General features: G+C 39.6%; 4 protein-coding genes across 9 annotated transcripts; 2 read left to right on the forward strand and 2 right to left on the reverse strand.

The window, feature by feature from the left end:
• Positions 1–214: 214 nt before the first annotated feature.
• LOC125195566 lies at positions 215–1,376 on the reverse strand. The gene is made up of 3 exons (XM_048093704.1): positions 1,227–1,376; positions 610–1,100; positions 215–536 (listed from the first exon to the last, which is right to left on the reverse strand). Exons 1-3 carry the CDS (start codon positions 1,374–1,376, stop codon positions 215–217), a joined length of 963 nt encoding a protein of 320 aa, XP_047949661.1.
• Positions 1,377–2,226: 850 nt separating this feature from the next.
• LOC125195567 lies at positions 2,227–3,834 on the reverse strand. Its single transcript, XM_048093705.1, has 3 exons — positions 3,519–3,834; positions 2,838–3,121; positions 2,227–2,712 (listed from the first exon to the last, which is right to left on the reverse strand). Exons 1-3 carry the CDS (start codon positions 3,832–3,834, stop codon positions 2,227–2,229), a joined length of 1,086 nt encoding a protein of 361 aa, XP_047949662.1.
• Positions 3,835–5,334: 1,500 nt separating this feature from the next.
• Positions 5,335–14,746, forward strand: LOC125193092 (probable disease resistance protein RF9). Of its 6 annotated transcripts, none has more exons than XM_048090827.1 (5): positions 5,335–5,449; positions 10,554–10,629; positions 11,434–12,185; positions 12,465–14,214; positions 14,291–14,746. In XM_048090827.1, exons 3-4 carry the CDS (start codon positions 11,453–11,455, stop codon positions 14,189–14,191), a joined length of 2,460 nt encoding a protein of 819 aa, XP_047946784.1. In that variant the 5' UTR covers positions 5,335–5,449; positions 10,554–10,629; positions 11,434–11,452; the 3' UTR covers positions 14,192–14,214; positions 14,291–14,746. The 6 variants fall into 6 exon arrangements, with proteins under 6 accessions (XP_047946784.1, XP_047946781.1, XP_047946779.1 ...); XM_048090824.1 differs by having other exon boundaries at positions 11,429–12,185; positions 14,282–14,745; XM_048090822.1 differs by having other exon boundaries at positions 14,282–14,745.
• Positions 14,747–17,596: 2,850 nt separating this feature from the next.
• On the forward strand, positions 17,597–19,897 carry LOC125195568 (putative disease resistance RPP13-like protein 3). The gene is made up of 2 exons (XM_048093706.1): positions 17,597–18,335; positions 19,143–19,897. Exons 1-2 carry the CDS (start codon positions 17,597–17,599, stop codon positions 19,895–19,897), a joined length of 1,494 nt encoding a protein of 497 aa, XP_047949663.1.
• The last annotated feature ends 2,127 nt before the right edge of the window (positions 19,898–22,024 follow it).

Genomic DNA, 22,024 nt, shown 5'->3' on the forward strand with positions numbered 1-22,024 from the left:
GTCGACCCTACAAATAGTTTAGAAAAGAAGTGTCATTGATTAGGGTTTACATTTGAATGAAAATAGTTAAAAAAAAAGTTTTACCTTTCGATTTGCCCAATTGAATGCCTTGGGGACATCTCCTTTTGTTGTGTCCCTTTTCACCACAAAGCCGACACTTGTACTCTGGCATCAGCCCCTTCCTCGACATTTTCTGGCGTCCATCCTCTCCATCTCAGACTGTGACAACTTGATGGGCTATCCTTGCTGCCTTTGCTTTGATCTTGCTTCTTGCAGCTAGCTCTTCAGCGGTCTTTTTGCTTGCTCCTTTCGCACGTCCGGGCAATCGAGTAAGGTCTGGTGGAACGATATCGGGATGAGGAGTCCTTGGCCACATATGTGGTCCATGTACCGAGTAGATGATGGGCGCATACACCAATTGCAATGTCTCCATTGAGCAGCATTTAGCTACAAAGGAGTCCACATCCTCCCCAGTCATCTGAATAGCAGCAATCGCGTGTTGGCACGGTAACCCGGTCAACATCCAACGCCTACAGCTGCAAGTACAATCCCGTATATCGACCATGAACTGCTCATTGAATTTAGTGTTCACATGATACACCCATTCACCAGCCTCTCTCACCATACAATCGCCAATCTTCCTTTATCTTCTCAATTTTTTTCCTTATCTTGGGCCCGACACAATCCTCCAACTTTGCAGCCATCTTCCGTCGGGTGGTGAACCTGTCCATCAAATACATTCGGATGCATTCTAGCATGCCATACAAAGGCTTCTCACGCGCAAACAATAGGACTTTGTTGTAACATTCTGAAATATTGTTAACTAGAATGTCACACTGGGCCTCAAAACGAAAGAAAGCTCGACTCCAGCTCTCTTTGGCAGTGTGCACGGTAAGCCACGTGTGTGCAGCGGTGTTCAGCTGTTTCACCTCCTCCATCACCCTCCCGAAGGAGTATTCATTTGTTGAACGGGTTACTTCCCAAATCTTGTCTTTTAGCGTTGGAGATGTGAACACCTTCTTGAAGTTGTTGTGCATATGCCACACACAGAAGTGGTGTTCGGCTTTATGGCAGCAGCTTCGGACAGCATTGATAAGGCCCTGCCCATGACGAAGAAAAAAGATTAGGTAATAGTTAACTGACTAATTTACAATGTAATTGTGTACCTTCTGTCAATCGGAGATGAATGTCCACTTGCTCGAATCCTTGATGTCCAGATCCTTAACCAACAAACTTAAAAACCAGCTCCAAGTATCCGTATTCTCAATGGCAACAACACCATAGGCGACGGGAAAGATCTGATCATTCGGATCTAATCCAATGGCAGTGAGGAGTATGCCCTTCCCTTGTCCTTTTAGATGCAACCATCCAATCATATAATACGCCTGCAATGCTGCTTGAAGGAAGTCTGACAAGCTTCATAGGCTATGTAGATTCCATTGAACTTGTCAGTTCCATCCAATAGGCACCTAGTTGCTAGGACAACGGTACTCCCTGGATTTGTCCTCAAGATCACTGCCCTATAATCATGCAGCCTCTTGTACTGCTTGATTGTATCGCCCTCGATCAGTTTCCTCGCACGTGCCATTGCACGCTTCACCTTTCCCACCGAAATTGTTATCTTCAACTCCATATGCACTTTCTCCACAAATTGCGCAACTGTCATTCCAGGAAATAACCTCATATCTTCCTTGAATAGTCGTGCCAAATACTTGGCATTAGCACAACCGTGGTTGTAAGAAGCAACCCCACACTTGTGTATATCACGCAGAGCTCCAATCTGCCAACATCCAAGTTCACTCTTATAATACAATGAAACCGTCCAAGGACAACCAACTTTAACCTTCTTACTTCGTAGCAACCCCTTGCAGTAGGCAATACAATGAACGTTGTCATTCTTCTTGAGTCTCAACTTCTTACCCAATTGGACACATTGATGACGTATAAGGTCTGTAAAATCGGCATTGGTATTGAACCGCAACCCCACTTCCAACCTTGGATCATTTCTTTCCCTGGTAGGCTTATATCTTCGGCTCAGATTTTGCACGACATCACAGGCACCGTCGCCTGTCAAACCAGCCTCATCTATGTCCGAGCTAGGTGAATTACTCTAAAGAATGTCACTTTCTCCACCATCATCTAAATCACCAAGGACTCTCATGTAATTAACAACATTCTTCCATCCCTCAACTTGAGAAGTCATTATGTTTTCCTCTTCCTTATCACTTAGATCATAGTCGCTGTCCACAAATGTAGCTGCCCAGCGTTATCGTCATCAGAATCAGCCTTCTCTTTTTCCTTTCCTTTCTCATTGCAGGTCCCCTTTCCCTTTCTTTTTCCCTTCACAACATCATTAACTTTCCCTTTTCCCTTTCTCACAGCCTCAGCCTTTCCCTTCCCTTTTCCCACAGCCTTAGCCTTTCCCTTCCCCTTTCCAGCCTTTTCTTTCCCCTTTCCATATCCATTCCCATTGCCTTTCACAGCCACAAGACCCTCTTCCTCAGATTCTTCCTCACTCTCCACCTCATACTCACTAGCTGAACTCTGTACTAACCAATCATCTCCACCAATTCCCTCACCCTCACCTACTCCAGTTCCCTCACCCTCACCAGCTCCCTCATCCTCACCATCATCAGTTCCCTCATCATCACCATCACCAAACCCCCAATTATCACCATCACCAAACCCCCCATCAGCACCATTACCATACCCCTTAGAATTACATTCCTCTTGCTCTGATCGTCTTCACTGGACTTTTAATTTTCTCCTCTGTTAATTGACTAGCGGGCTGTGAGCCCGTTAACACCTCACCAAAACCCCCGGGGTGAATGACATACATCAATCACCCCAGCCCTGATCCCTAACTCTGCCATGTCTATTGCAGACTTGTTGTCAAAAAGCTGCGCCATTCCATCCTCAAAGTTCATCCCAAGAATCCGATAGAAGTACTCTAACCCAGTCACATCCATCCCCAGCTTCTCCAACACATCATCAACCTCGAGCTTCGACCATTTGTCTAGATCACAGTTGTGAACATATTGAAGTTCAGCATTGACATAGTTCTTCCCAAACCCTTCCTCAAGGACACCATTGTAGTACAATCTTGTAACGAAGGTTCCATCTGCATGAGTACATGTAAAATGATATTAGTCGTCGTAGCTAAACAATATAAGATAACAGATTGGTCCAATATTTATGCTCTACATAACAGCTTAGTCCTACACATTTACAGACAAGAAAAATGGTCCCCTGTTGTCTGATTCCCCCACACCCAGTCCACATAACACCCTTTTACAAGTCAAAATTGTATGCAGACAAATAAACCCTTTTCCACATAACACTAAACCCTAAAAATTCTCAAAATCATTGGCATATACTCAAATCATACTCAATGGGACCACTTAATAAAGACAACACCATATTAAATACACCACAACCAATATATGCAAACCCTAGTAAGCAAACATTCAATCAAACGATTTTCAATCAAATTTCAAACAAATTTCAAACAACATTACCTTCTGAATGAAATTCAGGAACTAGATTTTCAGGCGGAGGAGGAGGAACTGGAATTTGAGGCGAAGGTCTTCTCCATTCAGAACGACGAAGTAGATGCAGCGAAGGCTTCCGGTAAAAATGACGGGGATATCGGGCCTTCTTCGTCCTCTCAAAATCGGAGTCGCTTTCTTGAGAAGCTCGACGATCACTGACTGAACAAGTAGGGTTCAATTTCAGAGAAGAATGGACATCCGTGTCGGAGCTAGGGTTAGAACCAACAAATCCTGATGCAGCCGACGGTCCTTGTTCGGTGTCAAGCGGGCGTGAATTGCTCATTTCAGTCTTCTTCCTCTTCCTCGCATATGATTTTTTTCACGCCGGCGAGACCTTTGGTGTAATGGTGGTTTGGGTACGGCGACTTCCAACTCATGGCAACCAACAATAATCGGTTGGAATCGGTCGGAATCGGGTGGCTTTGGTTTGAATCGGGCTTCTTGACCGGAATTCAGAACTAGGGTTCTTCTAAGAGAGTGACGAGAGAGATGCAAGAAAAGAGAGAGAGTGTCGTTTGATTTTCCAACTCCATACTTAGTGAAAAATGTTGTTTGATTATTCATATTCAAAAATATTAAAAATTTGAATTATTAGAAAAATAATTAACATAATATTAACCAACTAATAATCTCAGAATAAGTCTAATCGGGTCAAATTTCACTAACTAACGGTTGTCCGTCGAGAATTGACGGTGCCGTCAAAAAAGGATGCAAACGACATCATTTTTCATTTGTTTCGGACTTACTTTTTGAAAAGTGAATGTTCTGGACCAAAATCATAAATCAGCCATATGTAAAGGACCAAAATGGTACTATACTCTTTATCTTTTATTTTTGGTATCTTATTGATTTCCATGTATCGAGTCGAGCACAGTTGTAAGCTCCATTCTGGGTTTTCTTTGTCAGTTCTTTCTCGGAATGCAAAAGAGAGTCGAATCGCATAGTTGTAAATAAGTATAAATAGATTTATTGTATTCCATCTCAATTAAGAAATACCAGTACAATATAATTTGTCAATTTCTTATGCCCTCTTCTCTCTATCTCTCTCTAGTGTGTGTTTTATAGTGGTCTTTGTTTCAGTATATGTGGTCTTTAAACAGATTTGTATGGCAAGTGAATTTGACCAAGCAAAAATTTCTCTTAGCGTAGTCTAAAATTTAAGCCCAATAGTATTGGGCCGATTACGGCCCAGTGCTAATATACTCATATTAGATTTATGATGAAAGTCGCATTGAAAGCTGTATAATAAATTAACTAAAAAAAAAATTATTATTTAAATTTTAATTTTAATTATTTTCTTTCCAATTCTACTCCCCCTTTCCCAAAATTGATAAATTAAAAGAGAAATATAGAGAAAAAATAATTAAAGTAGTGTTAGTGAAGAATGAATCCCACCATATTACGAAGGAAATTGTTTCTAAAATTGAAAAATGCATATATTTATGAGACAAACTAAGAAAGAAAAAGTATATATTTTATTGGACGGAGGGAATATAACTTTTGAAAGTGAAGGGTAGCTTTCTAATCCTAGTTTTCATCTTCTATAGTGACCATAAAATAAATATGATTGGTTTTCCACTCCCAGCGAAGGTTTAATTATGTAATCAGAGGAGGCTGACTTATGACTGCCTCGTTTACTCCACCTATTTTTCCCTTATTTTATTGTCAATTATTTCCCTTTCACATGGTTTACATTATTAATTGTCTAGGCCACCTAATCTATTTACCAAATTTTTTTATACTCCGTTTACTTAACTTGATAAAAGTTGACCAGATTGAGTTTATGAATTTATAGTTCAAAATCCCTACCAATTCTGAAATAAATCGAAAAGAGAGTGTGATTGAATCCGAAAATCAATTCGAAACCAGCTCAGATAAGAACGATTCACGAAAAAAAGGTATTTTGTTTACCCCATTTCAATAGTTTAAGAATTATTTAGATAATTATATATGTCTGAATTTGAAGGATTAAACGTAGAATCATTTCGTTAAATAGAGAGTTGTTAGAATATTTAATTCAGTAATCTAAAGGATTCATTCATGTTAGCTTTAGCAAGTTTCATCTTAATTGCATAATCTTGTAAATTAAATCCGCCTTATTTAGATCTTGTTAAATATACTCTCTTTGTCCTACTCTAATAGATGCATTTCTTGCTCAACACGAAACATTATGCAGTGTTGTTTTCTTTTTCTTGTTCGGCAATCTATAGTTTTTTGGTTTTCTTGAAATTATTGTAATGTTGTTTCTAGCTTAAGCATACATATTACAAATATTTTTCAATTAGGATTAATATTTTTTATTCTATTGTTTTATCATAGTTGATTCTTATACATTTTTTGTTTGTCTTACTATAGTCGAGTCATTTCCTTTAATTCCAATCAAGATTATTATTTTCCTAATTTATTCTCTTTTCAGGTAGTATCTATTTTACTTTATTTTTTTTCTCTTTACTTATATCTACTTAATTTTTTCTCAACTCAACTTACTAATAAAAATTTATTCCTTTTACTCCATATTCAAAAGAAATGTCTCAACTAAAGAAAGAATTTTTCATAATTTGAAATTTTCTGTCACTAAGTGTTAAGAGTATTCCTCTCAACGTGATGCTAGAAGTAGAATGTAGAAGTCCCAGGAGGCGGAATCCCGTCGACAACTAGGGTTTGTGCAAGAAACGTAAAAGACAAGGAAAAAAATAGGCGAAATATCAGATGCTCTTTTATTGATTTTAGCGCCTATTTATAATCTAAGGACCCTAGGATTGGTTCGACTTACGGCCTGGGAAAGAACCAACAAAGAAAACCCGGAACGGAGCTTATAATTGGCTCGACTCAATTGTTCAAAAATAATAATAAAAGAAAAACAATAAATCCAAAAATAACAATAAGAGATTCTACTCTACTCCACGCCTTATTTGGAGACGAAATCTCCAAATCTGACAGGTGGTCTTGTCCTTCTTCTTGGCTTCTCTTGCTTGCTCGTCACCCTCGGGGAAGGCCTTCCCCGCTCCACCGTTTCACAATCCAGCTCCGGCACCTGCGGCTCCTCTGACTCTCCTTCCTCTATGACGACTCGGCGCTGTTCTGCCTGCTTCGGAGGTGTGCCCGTATCAACTCCCCCCCGGATAAGAGCATCCTTGTCCTCAAGGATGAGGGTCGGAAAACGGTGTCTAACTAATGTCAATGGCTCCCATGTCGGATTTTCGCCACCATCATCATCCCATTGAAGCAACGCCTCCTCCACCACAGCTCCCTCTCGCCATACCGTGCGACTGTAAACCCATTTTAGTGGCCTCGACACCAGGCGGCCTCGCGCGAACAGAGGCGACAGCGCTGAGGCCTCGGGCAACGCTCCTTCAACAAATGGCCGGAGCAAACTCACATGAAACACGTTATGCACACGACTACCTTCCGGTAAACAGCTGGCCAATACGCTCTAACACCTCATATGGCCCAAAAAACCTGCGCGCAAGTTTCGAAGATAGCGGTTTGGCCACCGAATATTGTCGATATTGTTGCAATTTAAGCAACACCAAATTACCCACCTCAAACTCCACATGACGGCGATGCTTATTTGCAGCGGCTCGCATACGCTGTTGTGCCTTCTCCAAATTCGCCCTCAAGGCGACGATCAGCTCCCCTCCCCCCCGCTGTCTGATCAGGGATGCCTCATCCGCCGGGGTAGTGTTTGACGGTTCTGCTGCCACCAATGGAGGGGGGTCACGCCCATACAAAGCCCTGAACGGCGAGGTCCCTACACCCTCGTGATAGAAACAGTTTAGAGATAATTCGGCTAGGGCAAGAAGTTCACCCACTTATTCGGCTTATCAGCCACGAACGCTCGCAAATACTGCTCCAGCCCCCTATTTCGCACCTCAGTTTGGCCGTCCGATTGCGGGTGATACGCGGTTGTGAAGTGCAGTTTAGTACCGCTCAAACGCAGCATATCCTCCCATATATCGTTTAGGAATACCGAATCCCTATCTGAAACCAAGGTCTTCGGAAAGCCATGGTGCTTCACCACTGTCTCTATAAAAAGGTTCGCCACCCGCAAGGCATTGAAATGCGACGGCAAAGGCGCGAAATGCGCGTACTTGGTCAGCCTATCCACCACCACCATAATTGTCGCAAAGCCTCCGGACTGGAGAAGACTCGTCACAAAGTCCATAGACACGTCCTCCCAAACCCGTGAAGGGATAGGCAATGGCTGCAGCAACCCTGCGGGTTTCTGTGTTGAATATTTGTTTGTTTGACACTCCAAGCAAGGCTCAACATACCTTTGGACATCACGCCTCATGTTCTTCCAATAAAATTGAGCTGCCAGTCGTCGAAAAGTCCTTTCCACACCCGGATGGCCTGCTTGAGGGGTCGAATGGTGCTCGTATAACAACGGCAGCTTGGCCGCTGAAAGCATGCCCACATAAATCCGTCTACCACGATAGACCAGGCCCCCTTCAAACGCCAAGTTCGAATCTACCTTGCCCTCTGCGATTAACGCCCGAATATCGACCAACTCGTCCAACGAGTCAACCTCTGCTCGTAGGATCTCCAGAATGTCCGGCACAGCCCCGCGTCCGGCTCCATATCGCGACGCGACAACGCGTCTGCAACTCTGTTCGATGCCCTAGTTTTGTATTCAATGCGAAACTTGTAACCCATTAACTTTCAAGCATAAAATTGCTGGTCAGGAGTTTGGATAATTTGTTGTAATAATTCTTTCAAGCTCTTTTGATCGCTTCGAATCACAAATTCGCGCCCCAACAAGTACTGACGCCACTTCTGAACTGCCTCCACAATCGTGTACAATTCCTTATGGTATGTCGAAGACACCCTTCGACGAGGGCCCAATTTCTTGGAGAAATAGGCCAAGGGATGGCCATCCTGAAGAAGTACAACGCCCACACCAAAATCCGACGCATCCATCTCGATAGAAAATGTCTTTGAGAAGTCCGGCAGACGTAATACTGGAGCTGACGTCTTAGCAGCCTTCAATGCCATAAAACTCAACTCCGCTGCGGGGGACCAAGCAAAGGCCTCCTTCTTAAGAAACGCAGTTAACGGTCCCGCAATTGCAGCATATTTAGCAATAAACCGACGGTAATAACCAGTGAGACCCAAGAATCCGCGCAATTGTTTGACAGAGGTCGGAACCGGCCACGCGACCATGGCTGCAATTTTCTCTGGGTCAAATATTCAACTGTGGTACTGCAGAAAACACACTTCGACAGCTTTACAAAGAACTGATTAGCCTTTAGGATCATGAGTACCTCGTGTAAGTGACGAACATGAGACTCCAGGGTCGGGCTATATATTAAAATATCGTCAAAAAAGACGATGACGAAGTGTCGTAGCAGGGGCCTAAAAATCTCATTCATGGCTGACTGAAATGTCGAGGGAGCATTAGTCAATCCAAACGGCATAACCAGGAATTCAAAACGTCATCCGCGTGCATCCGAATCTGATGGTACCCCGAGCGCAAATCAAGTTTAGTGAAAAAGCGTGTCGATCCCAATTCGTCAAACAACTCCTCCGAAATAGGTACAGGGAAATGATCGGGCACCGTGGCTTTATTTAGGGCTCTGTAATCGATACAAAACCGAAAAGTACCATCCTTCTTCCTAATGAGCAAAACCGGAGACGAGAAGAGGGTCTGGCTCGGTCTAATCACGCCCGAGACAACATCTCTTTTACTTGTCGCTTGATCTCATTCTTCTGGAAGTATGGGTAGCGGTATGGCCGCACATTGACCGGTTTTGTGTGCGGATAAATGGATGCGGTGGTCAAAAGGTCGGGGCGGCGGCATGCCCGACGGAGTGCGAAATACAGCCTCATGAGAACCCAACACCGCCAATACCATGGGGTCCAGGTCGTCCGGGAAGACCGGCTGTTCGGAGTTGCTCCCCTGCTCCTCACCCTTGGGCACTACGACTATCTCGAACAACTCTGCCTCTCCCCTTAGTGACAATAGACTCACAACGGTATTTTGGGAGACCTCTCGGGCGATCAGAGGGGACACCTTTAGACAAATCGGAACACCATTGCGTACGAACTCCAACGTCCCTTCCACAAAATCGCTCGTGAGCCGCCGCAGTGATTTCAGCCATGTTAACCCCAAAATCACATCCGGTCCATGTACCGGCGGTATATGTAAATCAACTAAGGAAAGTTTCTGCGCCACCCGTGTCTGTAGGCTAGCGTGCGAGCACACCAATGAGGCGCCATTGCCCACATAGACCCGAAACGGTTTAATAGCCGTTAATGGTAAGGAAAGTTTCTACGCCACCCTTGGATGCAAGAAATCATGGGAGCTGCCCGTGTCTACCAGAATTACCACCGGGTCCGCCCCGATTGTTCCCCTTATCTCCACCGCCTCCGGCCGCTGTTTTCCCTCCGGCGCATAGATGTGCGAAATATCGGCCGTGATCAATTCCGACTCCCGCTGATCCCCTAGTGTATCAGACTCCTCCACTTCGTCCTCCTCGGCGCCACCCATATAGGCAAGAAAAGGTCGCTTGCAAGCATGATTCGGCACCCACTTCTCTTCACAGTAGCAACACACACCACGCCGTGTACGATCAGCCCGTTGCTCCGCAGTTAGTCGTATAACCGGCAGCTTTGAATACTCGGGACCCCTGACATACACCGGTCTGGTCGTCTGCTGGGATTGTTGCTGCGGTAAGTTCGAGCTCGACGGTTGGGCCCGCTGATCTCTGGGGGTCCAATTGAGAAAAAAAAAATTGTCGAAGCCAGCTAATTTTCGAAGCCAGCTAATAGTATTAAGTCAGCTAATTAAAAAAACAAATTGAGAAAAGTAGCATGTGAAACAAGAATTAATAGTATTAAGTAGTATTAACACAATTGTCGAAGCCAGCTAATTTTGTCCCCATTATTGTGTATTGTATTTTGTCTGGTAATGATGTCTTCCTAAATTTTATCAACAATAATTATTTTTATATTCTCCACTTAGTACTAATTAAATCACTAGTTGAATTTGCGCACTTGTAGTTCAAAATCACTTCATGCTCTGAAATCGGAAAATCAATTCGAAACCAGCAAAGATAAGAAGAAGGATTACAAAAAGGTATTTTCTTTTCTTCTTTGAATATATAATTTCAAAGTTCATCATATATTATGTTTTTATTCTTTTTTAATCCAAAAGTTTGAATTTGAAATCTTTATTTTTCATAAGTTTGAGATCTGGTTCAGTATATAAACGATTCAATGACTTTTTTTTTTAATATATATATTTGTCTCACGACAGACATATTTATGTATATGTGCATGTTTAGATATTAATTTAATTGATCAATGTCGATAGTTTGTAACAATTTAGTGATAATTTTGGATATATTTAGAATTTTTTCATGTTTGAATCCATATTTTTAGATTAATGCTGCGATTATCAAATCAAAGTGTATATATCAGATCTGGTGATTGAAGGGAGCAATTCTAAGGGTACGTTCGATACAATGAAATTGAAATTAAAATTTTATTGGAATTGGAATGAGGTACTCCCTCCGTTCCCCTAAGATAACACATTTCTTAGTCGCCACAGGATTTTAGGAGTTGTTAGTTGATGTGATTACTTGGATATAGAAAGAGTGAATGTAGGTATTAAATGGAGAGAAAAAGAGTGTTGAATATTTAATTGAACGGAGCAATTGTAAGGGCACGTTTGATACCATGTAAATAAAATTTTATTGGAATTGTAAGGGTACGTTTGATACCTTGAAATTAAAATTTATTGGAATTGGAATGAAGTAGTAATTGATAAGTAGTATAAACTTGTCTTCTAATTTAATTTTGATCATTTGTCTGGTAAAATGAATTATTGTAAAATTGTAGTACTATTCTAGTTTCTAATCCTTTATCATATTTAGTGCAGTTATTGTAGAAGCATAAACATGGCGGAGGCTGCAGTCTTAGGGATGATACAAGATCTCGAGAGTTTACACGTTACATGTACCGATAGGGACGATCTTGAGATGTTCGAGGACAAAATTGTAGTGCTGAAAGAGATATTGGATTTGTTGAGAAACTTGAAATTGGAAGAGAGGAGCAGGCTAAAATATTTAATAGCTGACCTGGTTGAGTTGGGTCAAGATGTCTTGGACATGGACATCTCATGGATTGAATTGAGATTAAAGTGCATCAAAGATGAGATACAAGTGACAAAGATGCGGATGAGAAACTTTGGAGCTGATGAGAACAATATTGGAGACGAAGAAGCAGAAGAAGAGGAAGTTGTGGTGGGGTTGGAGAAAGACATGCAGAAGTTGCTTGACAGAGTGATTTTAACAAAGGTTAAGGAGTTACGGATAATGTGTATAAAGGGCATGATTGGTGTCGGGAAGACAACTCTCGCCAGACAAGTGTACAAGGCCGGGGCTGGCCAGTTCCAGCGTCATGCCTGGGTATGCGCTTCTACTGACATGAGTAAAAAAGAGATACTTATGAAACTGATACAACAAATGGTGGAAGGATATGAAAGAGATCCGTCATTGGAAGAAATGGACAACCGGAGCCTCCAACGGATTCTATGCCAGCACCTGCAGGACATGTCATATTTCATTGTTCTCGACAATATTCCGAAAGAAATGGGATTGGATTCCATCTTCAGAGGTCTTCCATCTGAAGGTATATACATATATTTGGAGATTTTCTCAAAATTAGACTATAAATTACTCCCTCTGTCCCATTAGAAATGAAACGTTTTCCTTTTTAGTTTGTCTCATTAAAAATAAAATGTTTCCTAAAACGAAAACATCTATATCTCTACTTTTTCATCTGTCTTACTTTACTCTCGTTTCATTAACTCACAAAACAACACTACATAAAAACCCGTGCCGATTCCCAAATGTTGCATATTTAACAGTTCATTAGCATTCCAAGTTTCCTTATCATGCATATATGCAGGCCTTACTGGAAGCAGGTTGCTGTTTGCGAATCGCTATGTGCTTAGAACAGGCAACATCAATTATACTCATGAGATGAGTGCTTTGGATTCTGATAAGAGCTGGCAATTGTTTTTGAAAATAGTTGATAAAATTACATGTGTTGAGAACAAATTCAGTAAGGAGTTGGAGAGGAAGGGAAGGGAGATGTTGAAGAAATGTGGGGGTTTGCCGATGGCTATAAAAAATGTTGCAAGGCAGAAAGCAAAACAAAGACTTTCGGGGATTGATTGGGAACAACTTTTTGATTCAATTGATTTGATTGAATCACTGAAGTTATTGGAACCGATGTATCATCAATTGAAAGAACGTTTCAAGCCACAGTTCTTGCATTTTTCCTTTTTTAAGGAAAATGCATTAATGAGAGAGACAAAGTTGAGACAGATTTGGGACGCAAATGGATTATATAATATACCAGTTACAAGGGAATTTGTTGATAGCTCGATTCTCAAAGTCGCGAAGCAGCACTTTTGTCAAATAAAATGTCACCTCCATCCTCTATTACACATGATATCAATCAAAAAAGCTGAAGAGGAAATGGGCTTAGAGATCTTAAGGAGCAATGGAAACAGTAGGCCCTCTCAGAATGCCCGTCATCGTGTTATCCATTGTGGCAGAGACAGGTTTAATCATTTCACGAAGGAAGATTGCAAACAACTTATTTCTCTCGTCTTCCATGGAGGTGGTCGCTACTTGGACGATGTTAGCCAATCATATTGGAAGAGTTTTGAAGCCCTCAAGATACTCGACATAGAGGATTTTGGGTTGAAGAGTTTGTCTGAAACTATCGGCACATTGATTGAGTTAAGGTATTTGGGATTGAGAAACAATTACATACAAGAGATCCCACGCTCGTTGGCGGATCTGGAAAACCTTGAGGTTCTTGATATAGCTCTGAACTTTATGATGGAGGTGCCAAATATTATATGGCATATGGGCAACCTTTGTCATCTCAACATGTCTGATGTGATTTTTCGGAAGCCTTTGACAGTAGATGCGCTGCAGAATATACGGTCCCTAGCATACATCTCAATTTATGATTGGACATGTGAGGACCCGAACTCCAGTAGAAAGTATAAACTTCTAATGTTGGGCTTTGAAGATGTTGATGGAAACTCGGATGTAGGCAAGCTCTTTAAATCACTAGCTAAGCTTCCGAACTTTTATGAACTTTCTGTAAGAGGGTTTCGTTTTAGAAGCATGCCATGTTTGGATGAAATTTGTTTTATAAAAAGACTCAAGGTACTAAAACTAGATGGGCGCATTGGTAGGTTACCAAGTGCAGATAATCTACCTCAACAGGTTGAGTACATAGCATTGATAAATACTTGTCTTGATAAAGACCCCATGCCGATATTAGAGAAGCTCAGTTCCCTAAGCAAGCTCAAACTGCGAAATGCATACACTGGACGAGAAATGGTGATCCAAGAAGACGGATTTCCTGAGCTTGAATTGCTTTGCATCAATGAATTGTGGAATCTTAGAAATATACAAGTTGATGAAGATGCAATGTTGAATCTCAGGAAACTTGAAATCAACAACTGTCCACATCTAGAGACACTCCCAGAATGGATTAGGTCGAATTCTGAACTGCAAAAGTTTAAGATGGTAACAACAAAACACATTGCAACAAAGATCAGAAATTCTGGTTTGACCTCCGAAATTATTGAGGAGGATATCTATCCATAGTTTGAAGTTGATATATATATCTGGTTAGTTGAGTGTATATTTTTATTCTTTCATTTTATTTTGTTTATTTGCAAATAACTTGGTCTACAGTCTTCGCAGATGGTGCAATGTCGACCGATAGAGAGATAGAGGCTTCGGCCACTTCTTCACCACCGCTGTCGCTCCCGAGGGCCTTAACCAGACCTCTTGAAGATTTTGTCTATGATTGTTTCCTTAATTTATCCTTTATTTTTGGTATCTAATTGATTTCCATGTATCAAGTCGAGCATAATTATATGCTTCATTCTGGTTTTCTTTGTTGGTTAAAGAGAGTATGTGGCATAATAGGCTTGGTCACATGAGTGAAAAAGGCTTAAATGTCCTGAAAAAGCACGCTATCTTATCTGATTCTGATGTTCATGGTAGCCTACCTTTCTGTGACACTTGTGTTGCTGAGTAAACAGCATAGGGGTACTTTTCAAACTCCAGTTCTGCAAATATAAGTAAGAATGTTCTTGAATACTTGCATATGGATGTGTGGGGCCCTGCTTCTGTGTCTTCTCATCCTAATGCTGTTTATTTTCTTTCAATCATTGATGATTTCTCCAGAAAGATTTGGCGTTTTCTTCTAAAACACAAGAATGATGTTTTTGATAAATTTGTTGTATGGAAGAATTTGGTTGAAAATCAAACTAGAGAGAAAGTTAAGGCTATTAGAACTGACAATGGTTTAGAGTTCTATAATAAACAGATGGATGAATTGTGTGCTGATTTTGGTATTAATAGACATAAAACTGTACCCTATTCACCTCAGCAAAATGGCATTGCTGAAAGGATGAATAGGACTTTGCTTGATAAAGTGAGATGCATGCTTGCAAAATCTGGTTTATCTAAAAAATTTTGGGGTGAAGCTTTGATGACTGCTACTTACTTGAGGTCTCCCTCTGTTCCTTTGAAAGGGCAGTGCCCTGAACATGTGTTTACTGGAAAAACTGTGAATCTTTCTCATCTTAGGGTGTTTGGTTGTTCTGCTTTTGTGCATACCAAAACGGATAAGCTTGAACCTAGATCTAGAAAGGGTGTTTTTCTGGGATATCCTGGGGGTGTTAAAGGATATAGAGTCTGGCTGAGAGATGAGCCTGGGTTTAGAGTCACTATTAGCAGGGATGTGGTCTTGGTTTGAGGGGAGGATTGTGGTAGAGCAAACCATATCCCACATCGGAGAATGGACAAGAGTTGCAAGCATATATAATGGCTACTCCAACAATATTAGTATGAGACATTTTGGGGAGATCCCCAAGAGTAAAACGTGAGGGCTTTGCCCAAAGCAGACAATATCATACTAATGTGGAGTTCGGGTGTGCACCACCGATACCCAACAGTGGTATCAGAGCCAGTTCAGGGTTGGGCCTGCTCGGGGTTCGGTGGTTGCACTTGCAAGTTCTCCGATGTCTCTGCGTGAGCTCGACCAAGACCCGTGGGTGACCCTAAACCTTTAACATGAGGCACACATGTGGTCTGTGGTCTGGTGGTCTTGGTTTGAGGGGAGGATTGTGGTAGAGCAAACCATATCCCACATCGGAGAATGGACAAAAGTTGCAAGCACATATAATGGCTACCCCAACTCCATTAGTATGAGGCCTTTTTGGGGTGAGGGCTTTGCCCAAAGCGGACAATATCATTCTAATGTGGAGTTCGGGTGTGCGCCACCGGGACCCAACAGAGTCGAACCGCATAGGTGTACATAAGTATAAATAGATTTATTGTATTCCATCTCAATCAAGAAATACAATATAATTTGTCAATTTCTATTTCCCTCTTCTCTCTCGTTCGCATGTGTTTTAGAGCACTTTATTTCAAATTTTCAATGTATTATTTAACAGTGAAGTCTAGTTTTTGTATGCATTTATTTTGTATAAACCTTTTTCTACGTTGGAATATTGACTAACAAACTTACTCTTCTTCAATGCATTTACCTGATTTAACCATATTTATTGGTCATTGAGGTAAATTTAAAAGACAAGGTTAATGTTTAGGATTTAAGATTTAATAAACGATCGAGACGAATGTACATAACTAATTTGAAAACTTTTTGTCTAATAGTCAACGTAAAATTCATTTTGATTTAATCAAATTTTTGTTGTAATTAAAATATTTTATAACTTACTAATGTTAAAGATTTAAGTTAATTAGAATGAAAAATTAACTCACTAATTTGTTGCGACAATAGCATCGATTAAGAAAGTGCAATTTCATAACGAGAGATAATGTTAGCCATATAATGGAAGAGTTAATCATTTTTATTAAATCCTTTAATAGAATTCAGAAAAAAGGTACTACAAGAATTTATTGAACCAATATTCCCATGGACTATTGAATTGGAATGCATAAATTAACAATCGCAAACATTCAATGAAAATTGATTTTTTTTTATTATTTAAATCATAACTTTAGTTGATTTTCTATCAATTCTAAAGTGAAAAGTAATTTTCTAATTCTAGTTTTCATCTTCTAAAGTGACCTTAAAATAAATATGATTGATTTCACCCAGCGAAATAATTATATAATCAGAGGAGACTAAGTTATGATCTCGAGATTCTTAAAAGAAATTTATTGAGATAATTAAGCAGCAGAAAATTAATTTATCTGACTGCCTCGTTTACTACAGCTATTTTCTCCTTATTTTATCGTCAATTGTTACCATTTCACATTGTTTACATTAGTACTAATTGTCTAAGCCAGCTATTATTTTTTATCAAATTAAATTTATATTCTCCATTTATATATTAAAAGTTGACCAGATTGAGTTTGTCAATTTGTTGTTCAAAATCCCTTCCAATTGTGAAATAAATCGAAAAGAGAGTTATTGAATCCGATAATCAATTCAAACCAGCACCGATAAGAAGAAAGATTCACAAAAAAAGGTATTTTCTTTTCTCCATTTCAATAGTTTCAGAATTATTTAGATAATTATGTATGTCTGAATTTGAAATCATTCTCTTCAGGAATTTGATTAAACGTAGAATCATTTCGTTAAATAGAGAGTTGTTAGAATATTTAGTTCAGTAATTTTTTAATGATTCAAATGATTATCTTAATTGCATAATTTTTTTAATAAAATCCGCATAATTTTGATCTTGTTAAATTTAGATGTTTAATACTGAAATTGCTCTATAAATTTTTGTTCTCTCGAAATTGTTGTAGTGTTGTTACTAGATTATGTATACTTATTTCAAATCTTTTTCAATTAGGATTAATATTTGATACTCTATTCATCCCATCGTAACTGAATCGATCATATTCATAGTCGTTTTTTGGTCGTCTCACCATAGTTGAGTCATTTTCCTTTTTTTTTCCAATCCAGTTTTTGAAATAGGGTGGATATTCGGAATTTGACCTATCTTTTGTGATTGTAGAAGCATAAACATGGCGGAGGCAGCGGTCTTAGGGATGATTCGAGATCTCGAGAGTATGGATGTTACGCGTGCAGATACGTTCGCGAGTGTCATCAAATTGAGAAACATTGAATTGCTGAAAGAGATATTGGATTTCTTAAGAGACTTGAAAAGGGAAGAGAGGCTAAAATATTTCATTGCTGGCTTGGTCGATTTGGCTAAAGATGCCACGGGCGTGGAAATTTTTGATTACCGTTATTGTCCCCCGTTTAAGAGCATCAAAGACGAGATCGAGATGACAAAGATGCGGATGACAAACTTTGGAGCGGATGAGAAAAATGTTGGAGACGAAGAAGAAGCAGAAGAAAAGGAGGAAGTTGTGGTGGGGTTGGAGAAAGACGTGAAGAAGTTGCTTGACAGAGCGATTTTTAAAAAATCTAATAAGTTAGAGATTTATTCTATAAAAGGCATGACTGGTATCGGGAAGACAACTCTGGCCAGACAACTGTACAAGGCTGGGGCTGGCCAGTTCCAGCGTCGTGCCTGGGTATCCATTTCTAGTGGCACGAGTAACAAAGAGATACTTATGAAACTGATACAACAAATGGTGGAGGGATATGAAGGAGATCCGTCATTGGAAGAAATGGACAACCGGAGTCTCCAACGGATCCTTCGCCAAAACTTGCAAGGATTGTCATATTTCGTAGTTCTCGACAAAATCCCGGAAGAAATGTGTGTGAGGTCCATCTTTAATGTTTTTCCATCTCAAGGTACGTATGTTTTGTTTTAGAGTAAAGGTCAATTTTGGTAAACATATGACTAAAATACGAATTTAGCCAAAAACATTTATTTTTGAAAAACAGGTCCATAACAAATGAAAATGTCGCTGAATTAGTCCTTTTTTTAACGGTTCCGTCAAAAAACTAACGGTCAATGCTAATTGCATGGTGGCATGATCGTTAGTTTTTTTACGGAACCGTAAAAAAGGACCACTCCGACAAGGATTTCATTTGTTGTTGACCTGTTTTTCAAAAATTGAATGTTTTGTACCAAATTCGTACTTTGGTCATTTGTTTAGGATTTGATATTTACTCTTTGTTTTATCTTATACTAATATTATATTTGATCCTAATTGGCTATGTCAAACAATCAAATAATTAATCCAAATTTTGCAATTCATTAGCCATCCAAATGGTTTCTAATACGTGATATCTCTATGAATATTCCCTCTACCCTATTATATTGATTTAGCATATCTTTCCCATATTTTCCCATATATCTCTTAGGATATTTTGTCTTGCTCATTAAGTTATTATCCTATTATAAATAGGGCTATTGTTATTATCATTAGGCAATCAAGAAATACAATTACCTTTATCTTATCTTATTTTTACGCTTATTTCAATTCAGTATTGATCTTGGTTTGATCGACGGACAAAGCTCCCGCGACTACCTCGTCTACCTTTTATCCCTCCGATGATCGCCTCTGCGACGCCGGAATCTTGTTAAGAGAAATCATCTCTTAACAATTTCCTTTTATTGTTTTATGTAATAATCGTTCTTATAAATATATGAAGGCCTTACTGGAAGCAGGTTGCTGTTAACAAGTCGCTATGATATTACAACAACCAAGGTTGAATATACTCATGAGATGAAAGCTTTGAATTCTGATAAGAGTTGGCAATTGTTTTCGAAAACAATTAACAAATATACGAGTAATGAGAATAAATTCTCAAAGGAGTTGGAGAAGAAGGGCAAAGAGATGCTTAAGAAATGTGGAGGTTTGCCGATGGCTATAATAGATGTTGCAAGGCAGAAAGCAAAACAAAGACTTTCAGGGATTGATTGGGAAGAGCTTTTTGATTCAATTGATTTGTGTGAATCATTGAAGTTATTGGAACCGATGTATCATCAATTGGAAGAACGTATCAAGCCACATTTTTTGTATTTGTCCATTTTTAAGGAAAATGCAATAATCAGAGAAGAAAAGTTGGAACAGATTTGGGCTGCAAATGGATTAGATTTTGAACAAGTTACAGAGGATTTTGCTAATAGATCGATTCTTGAAGTCGTGAAGCTGCACTTTGAGAGAAGAAAGTGTCGTCTCAATCCTCTATTACTCATGATATCAATTAAGAAAGCTGAAGAGGAAATGGGCTTTGAGATCTTAAGGATCAATGGAAACAATGGGCCCTCTCAGAATGTTCGTCATCGTGTTATCCATTGTGGCAGAGACAAGCTTAATCATTTAACGAATGAAGATAGCAAACAACTTATTTCTCTCATCTTCCATGGAGGTGGTGGCTACTTGGACGACACTAGCTCGTCTTAATGGGATAGTTTTGAACTACTCAAAATACTTGACATGGAAGATTTTGGCGTGAAGACTTTATCTGAAAATATTGGAGTATTGATTGAGTTAAGATACTTGGGATTGAGAAACAATTACATACAAGAGATCCCACACTCGTTGGCGTATCTAGAAAAACTTGAGGTTCTTGATATATCTCTGAACTTTATGGTGGAGATCCCGGATATTATTATATTCGAAATGGGAAACCTTCGTGTTCTCCACATGTCTAATGTGATTTTCCGGAAGCGTTTGAAAGTAGATGCGCTGCAGACTTTGGGGACCCTAGCATACATCTCGATTTTGTTGGAATATTTGACACACAAAATATAGGAACACTCAACAAAGATGATTTATGGAGGATAAGTATTTATAGATTTCTCACAAAAGGATTACAAAATACACACAAAGTGCTTCAGCACTACAAAGCTTTCTTCTCTCTTCCTCACTTGAGCTACGGCTCTTTTCTCTCTAATTCTCACTCACAATTTCTTTTCTTATGATTGACTTATATTACAATAAACTACTACACCCCTATTTATACATATTCAAATATAATAAAATAGTCAACTATTGCTAGCTACTATACACATCTCCATTACGTGGCTCATTAGCTTAATTAGGAAGATATTGCATATAATCCACTAGTTCCACCGCCTGATAGAAGTTGATGAGGTAGATAGGTCGTGTCATCCTCATTACCATGAAGAATTCTAAGGATTACACCACTTATGATAAGATGGTGATGCAGCAGCTTCATCACCAATGCTTAATTGTGAAGTAATTGAGTTAATAATTTCTAACAGATTTATGATTGGAAATTTGAGAACCCAGGCTACACGGTAATGTATGACTTCCAAACGTTGGGCATTGAAGAAGTTGATGAAAACTCGGATGTAGGCATGCTCTTTGCAACACTAGCTAAGTTTCCGAAGTTTAAAAAACTTCTCTTAAGAGGGTTTTGTTTTAGAAGCATGCCGTGTTTGGACGAAATTGGTGCTATAAAAGGACTCAGGGTACTAAAAGTAGATGGGCGTATAGGTAGGCTACCAAGCGCAGATTGTTTGCCTCAGTTGCTAATTTACATAGCATTGGTAAATACTTGTCTTGATGAAGACCCCATGCCGGTATTAGAGAAGCTCTATTTCCTAAGCCACCTCAAACTGCGAAATGCATGCACTGGTCGAGAAATGGTGATCCAGCGCCACGGATTTCCCAGGCTCAAAGTGCTTTGCATCAATGAACTGTGGAATCTTAGAAAGATGCAAGTTGATGATTATGCAATGTTGCGTGTCGAGGAACTAGAAATCAACAACTGTCCACATCTGGAGACACTCCCCGAACAAATTGGGAGGATGTCTAAACTGCAAAAGTTTAAGATGGTAACGACAAAACACATTGCAACAAAGATCAGAAATTCAGGCTTGACCTCCAAAATTATTGAGGAGGATATCTATCCATAGTTTGAAGTTGATATATATCTGGTTAGTTTAGTTGAGTGTATATTTTTCTTCTTTCATCTTCCCTTTGTTTATTTGTAAATAACTTGCTCTACAGTCTTTGTAGAAGGTGCAATGTCGACCGATAAGTGTACCTCGACGAGCAGAGAGATAGAGGCTGAACTCACCGGTTGTCGCTCCTGAGAGCCATAACTAGACAGACCTCTCCGCAAAGTTCATCAACCACAGTGTCTTGAAGATTTTGTCTATGATTGTTTCCTCGATTTATCCTTTATTTTTGGTATCCAATTGATCTCCATGTATATGAGTCGAGCATAATTATATGTTCCATTCTGGGTTTTCTTTATCGGCTCTTTCCCGGAACGCAAAAGAGAGTCGAACCGCATAGGTGTAAATAAGTATAAATAGATTTATTGAATTCCATTTCGATGAAGAAATACTACCCCCTCCGTCCTGGCTTAAGATGACACGTTTTCCTTTTTAATTTGTCCCAACTAAGATGACACATTTCCTTTTTTTTTAACTTTCTCTCTCCAATTAATACACTCAACCACTTTTTCTCACTTCTATTAAAATATTCATCTTTCTTTATCTCTCTACTTTAATACTTACACTCACATTCTTTCTATCCAATTAAACACCTTAATCA

Source organism: Salvia hispanica, chromosome 6, assembly GCF_023119035.1.
Source record: "Salvia hispanica cultivar TCC Black 2014 chromosome 6, UniMelb_Shisp_WGS_1.0, whole genome shotgun sequence".
Classification (NCBI taxonomy): domain Eukaryota; kingdom Viridiplantae; phylum Streptophyta; class Magnoliopsida; order Lamiales; family Lamiaceae; genus Salvia; species Salvia hispanica.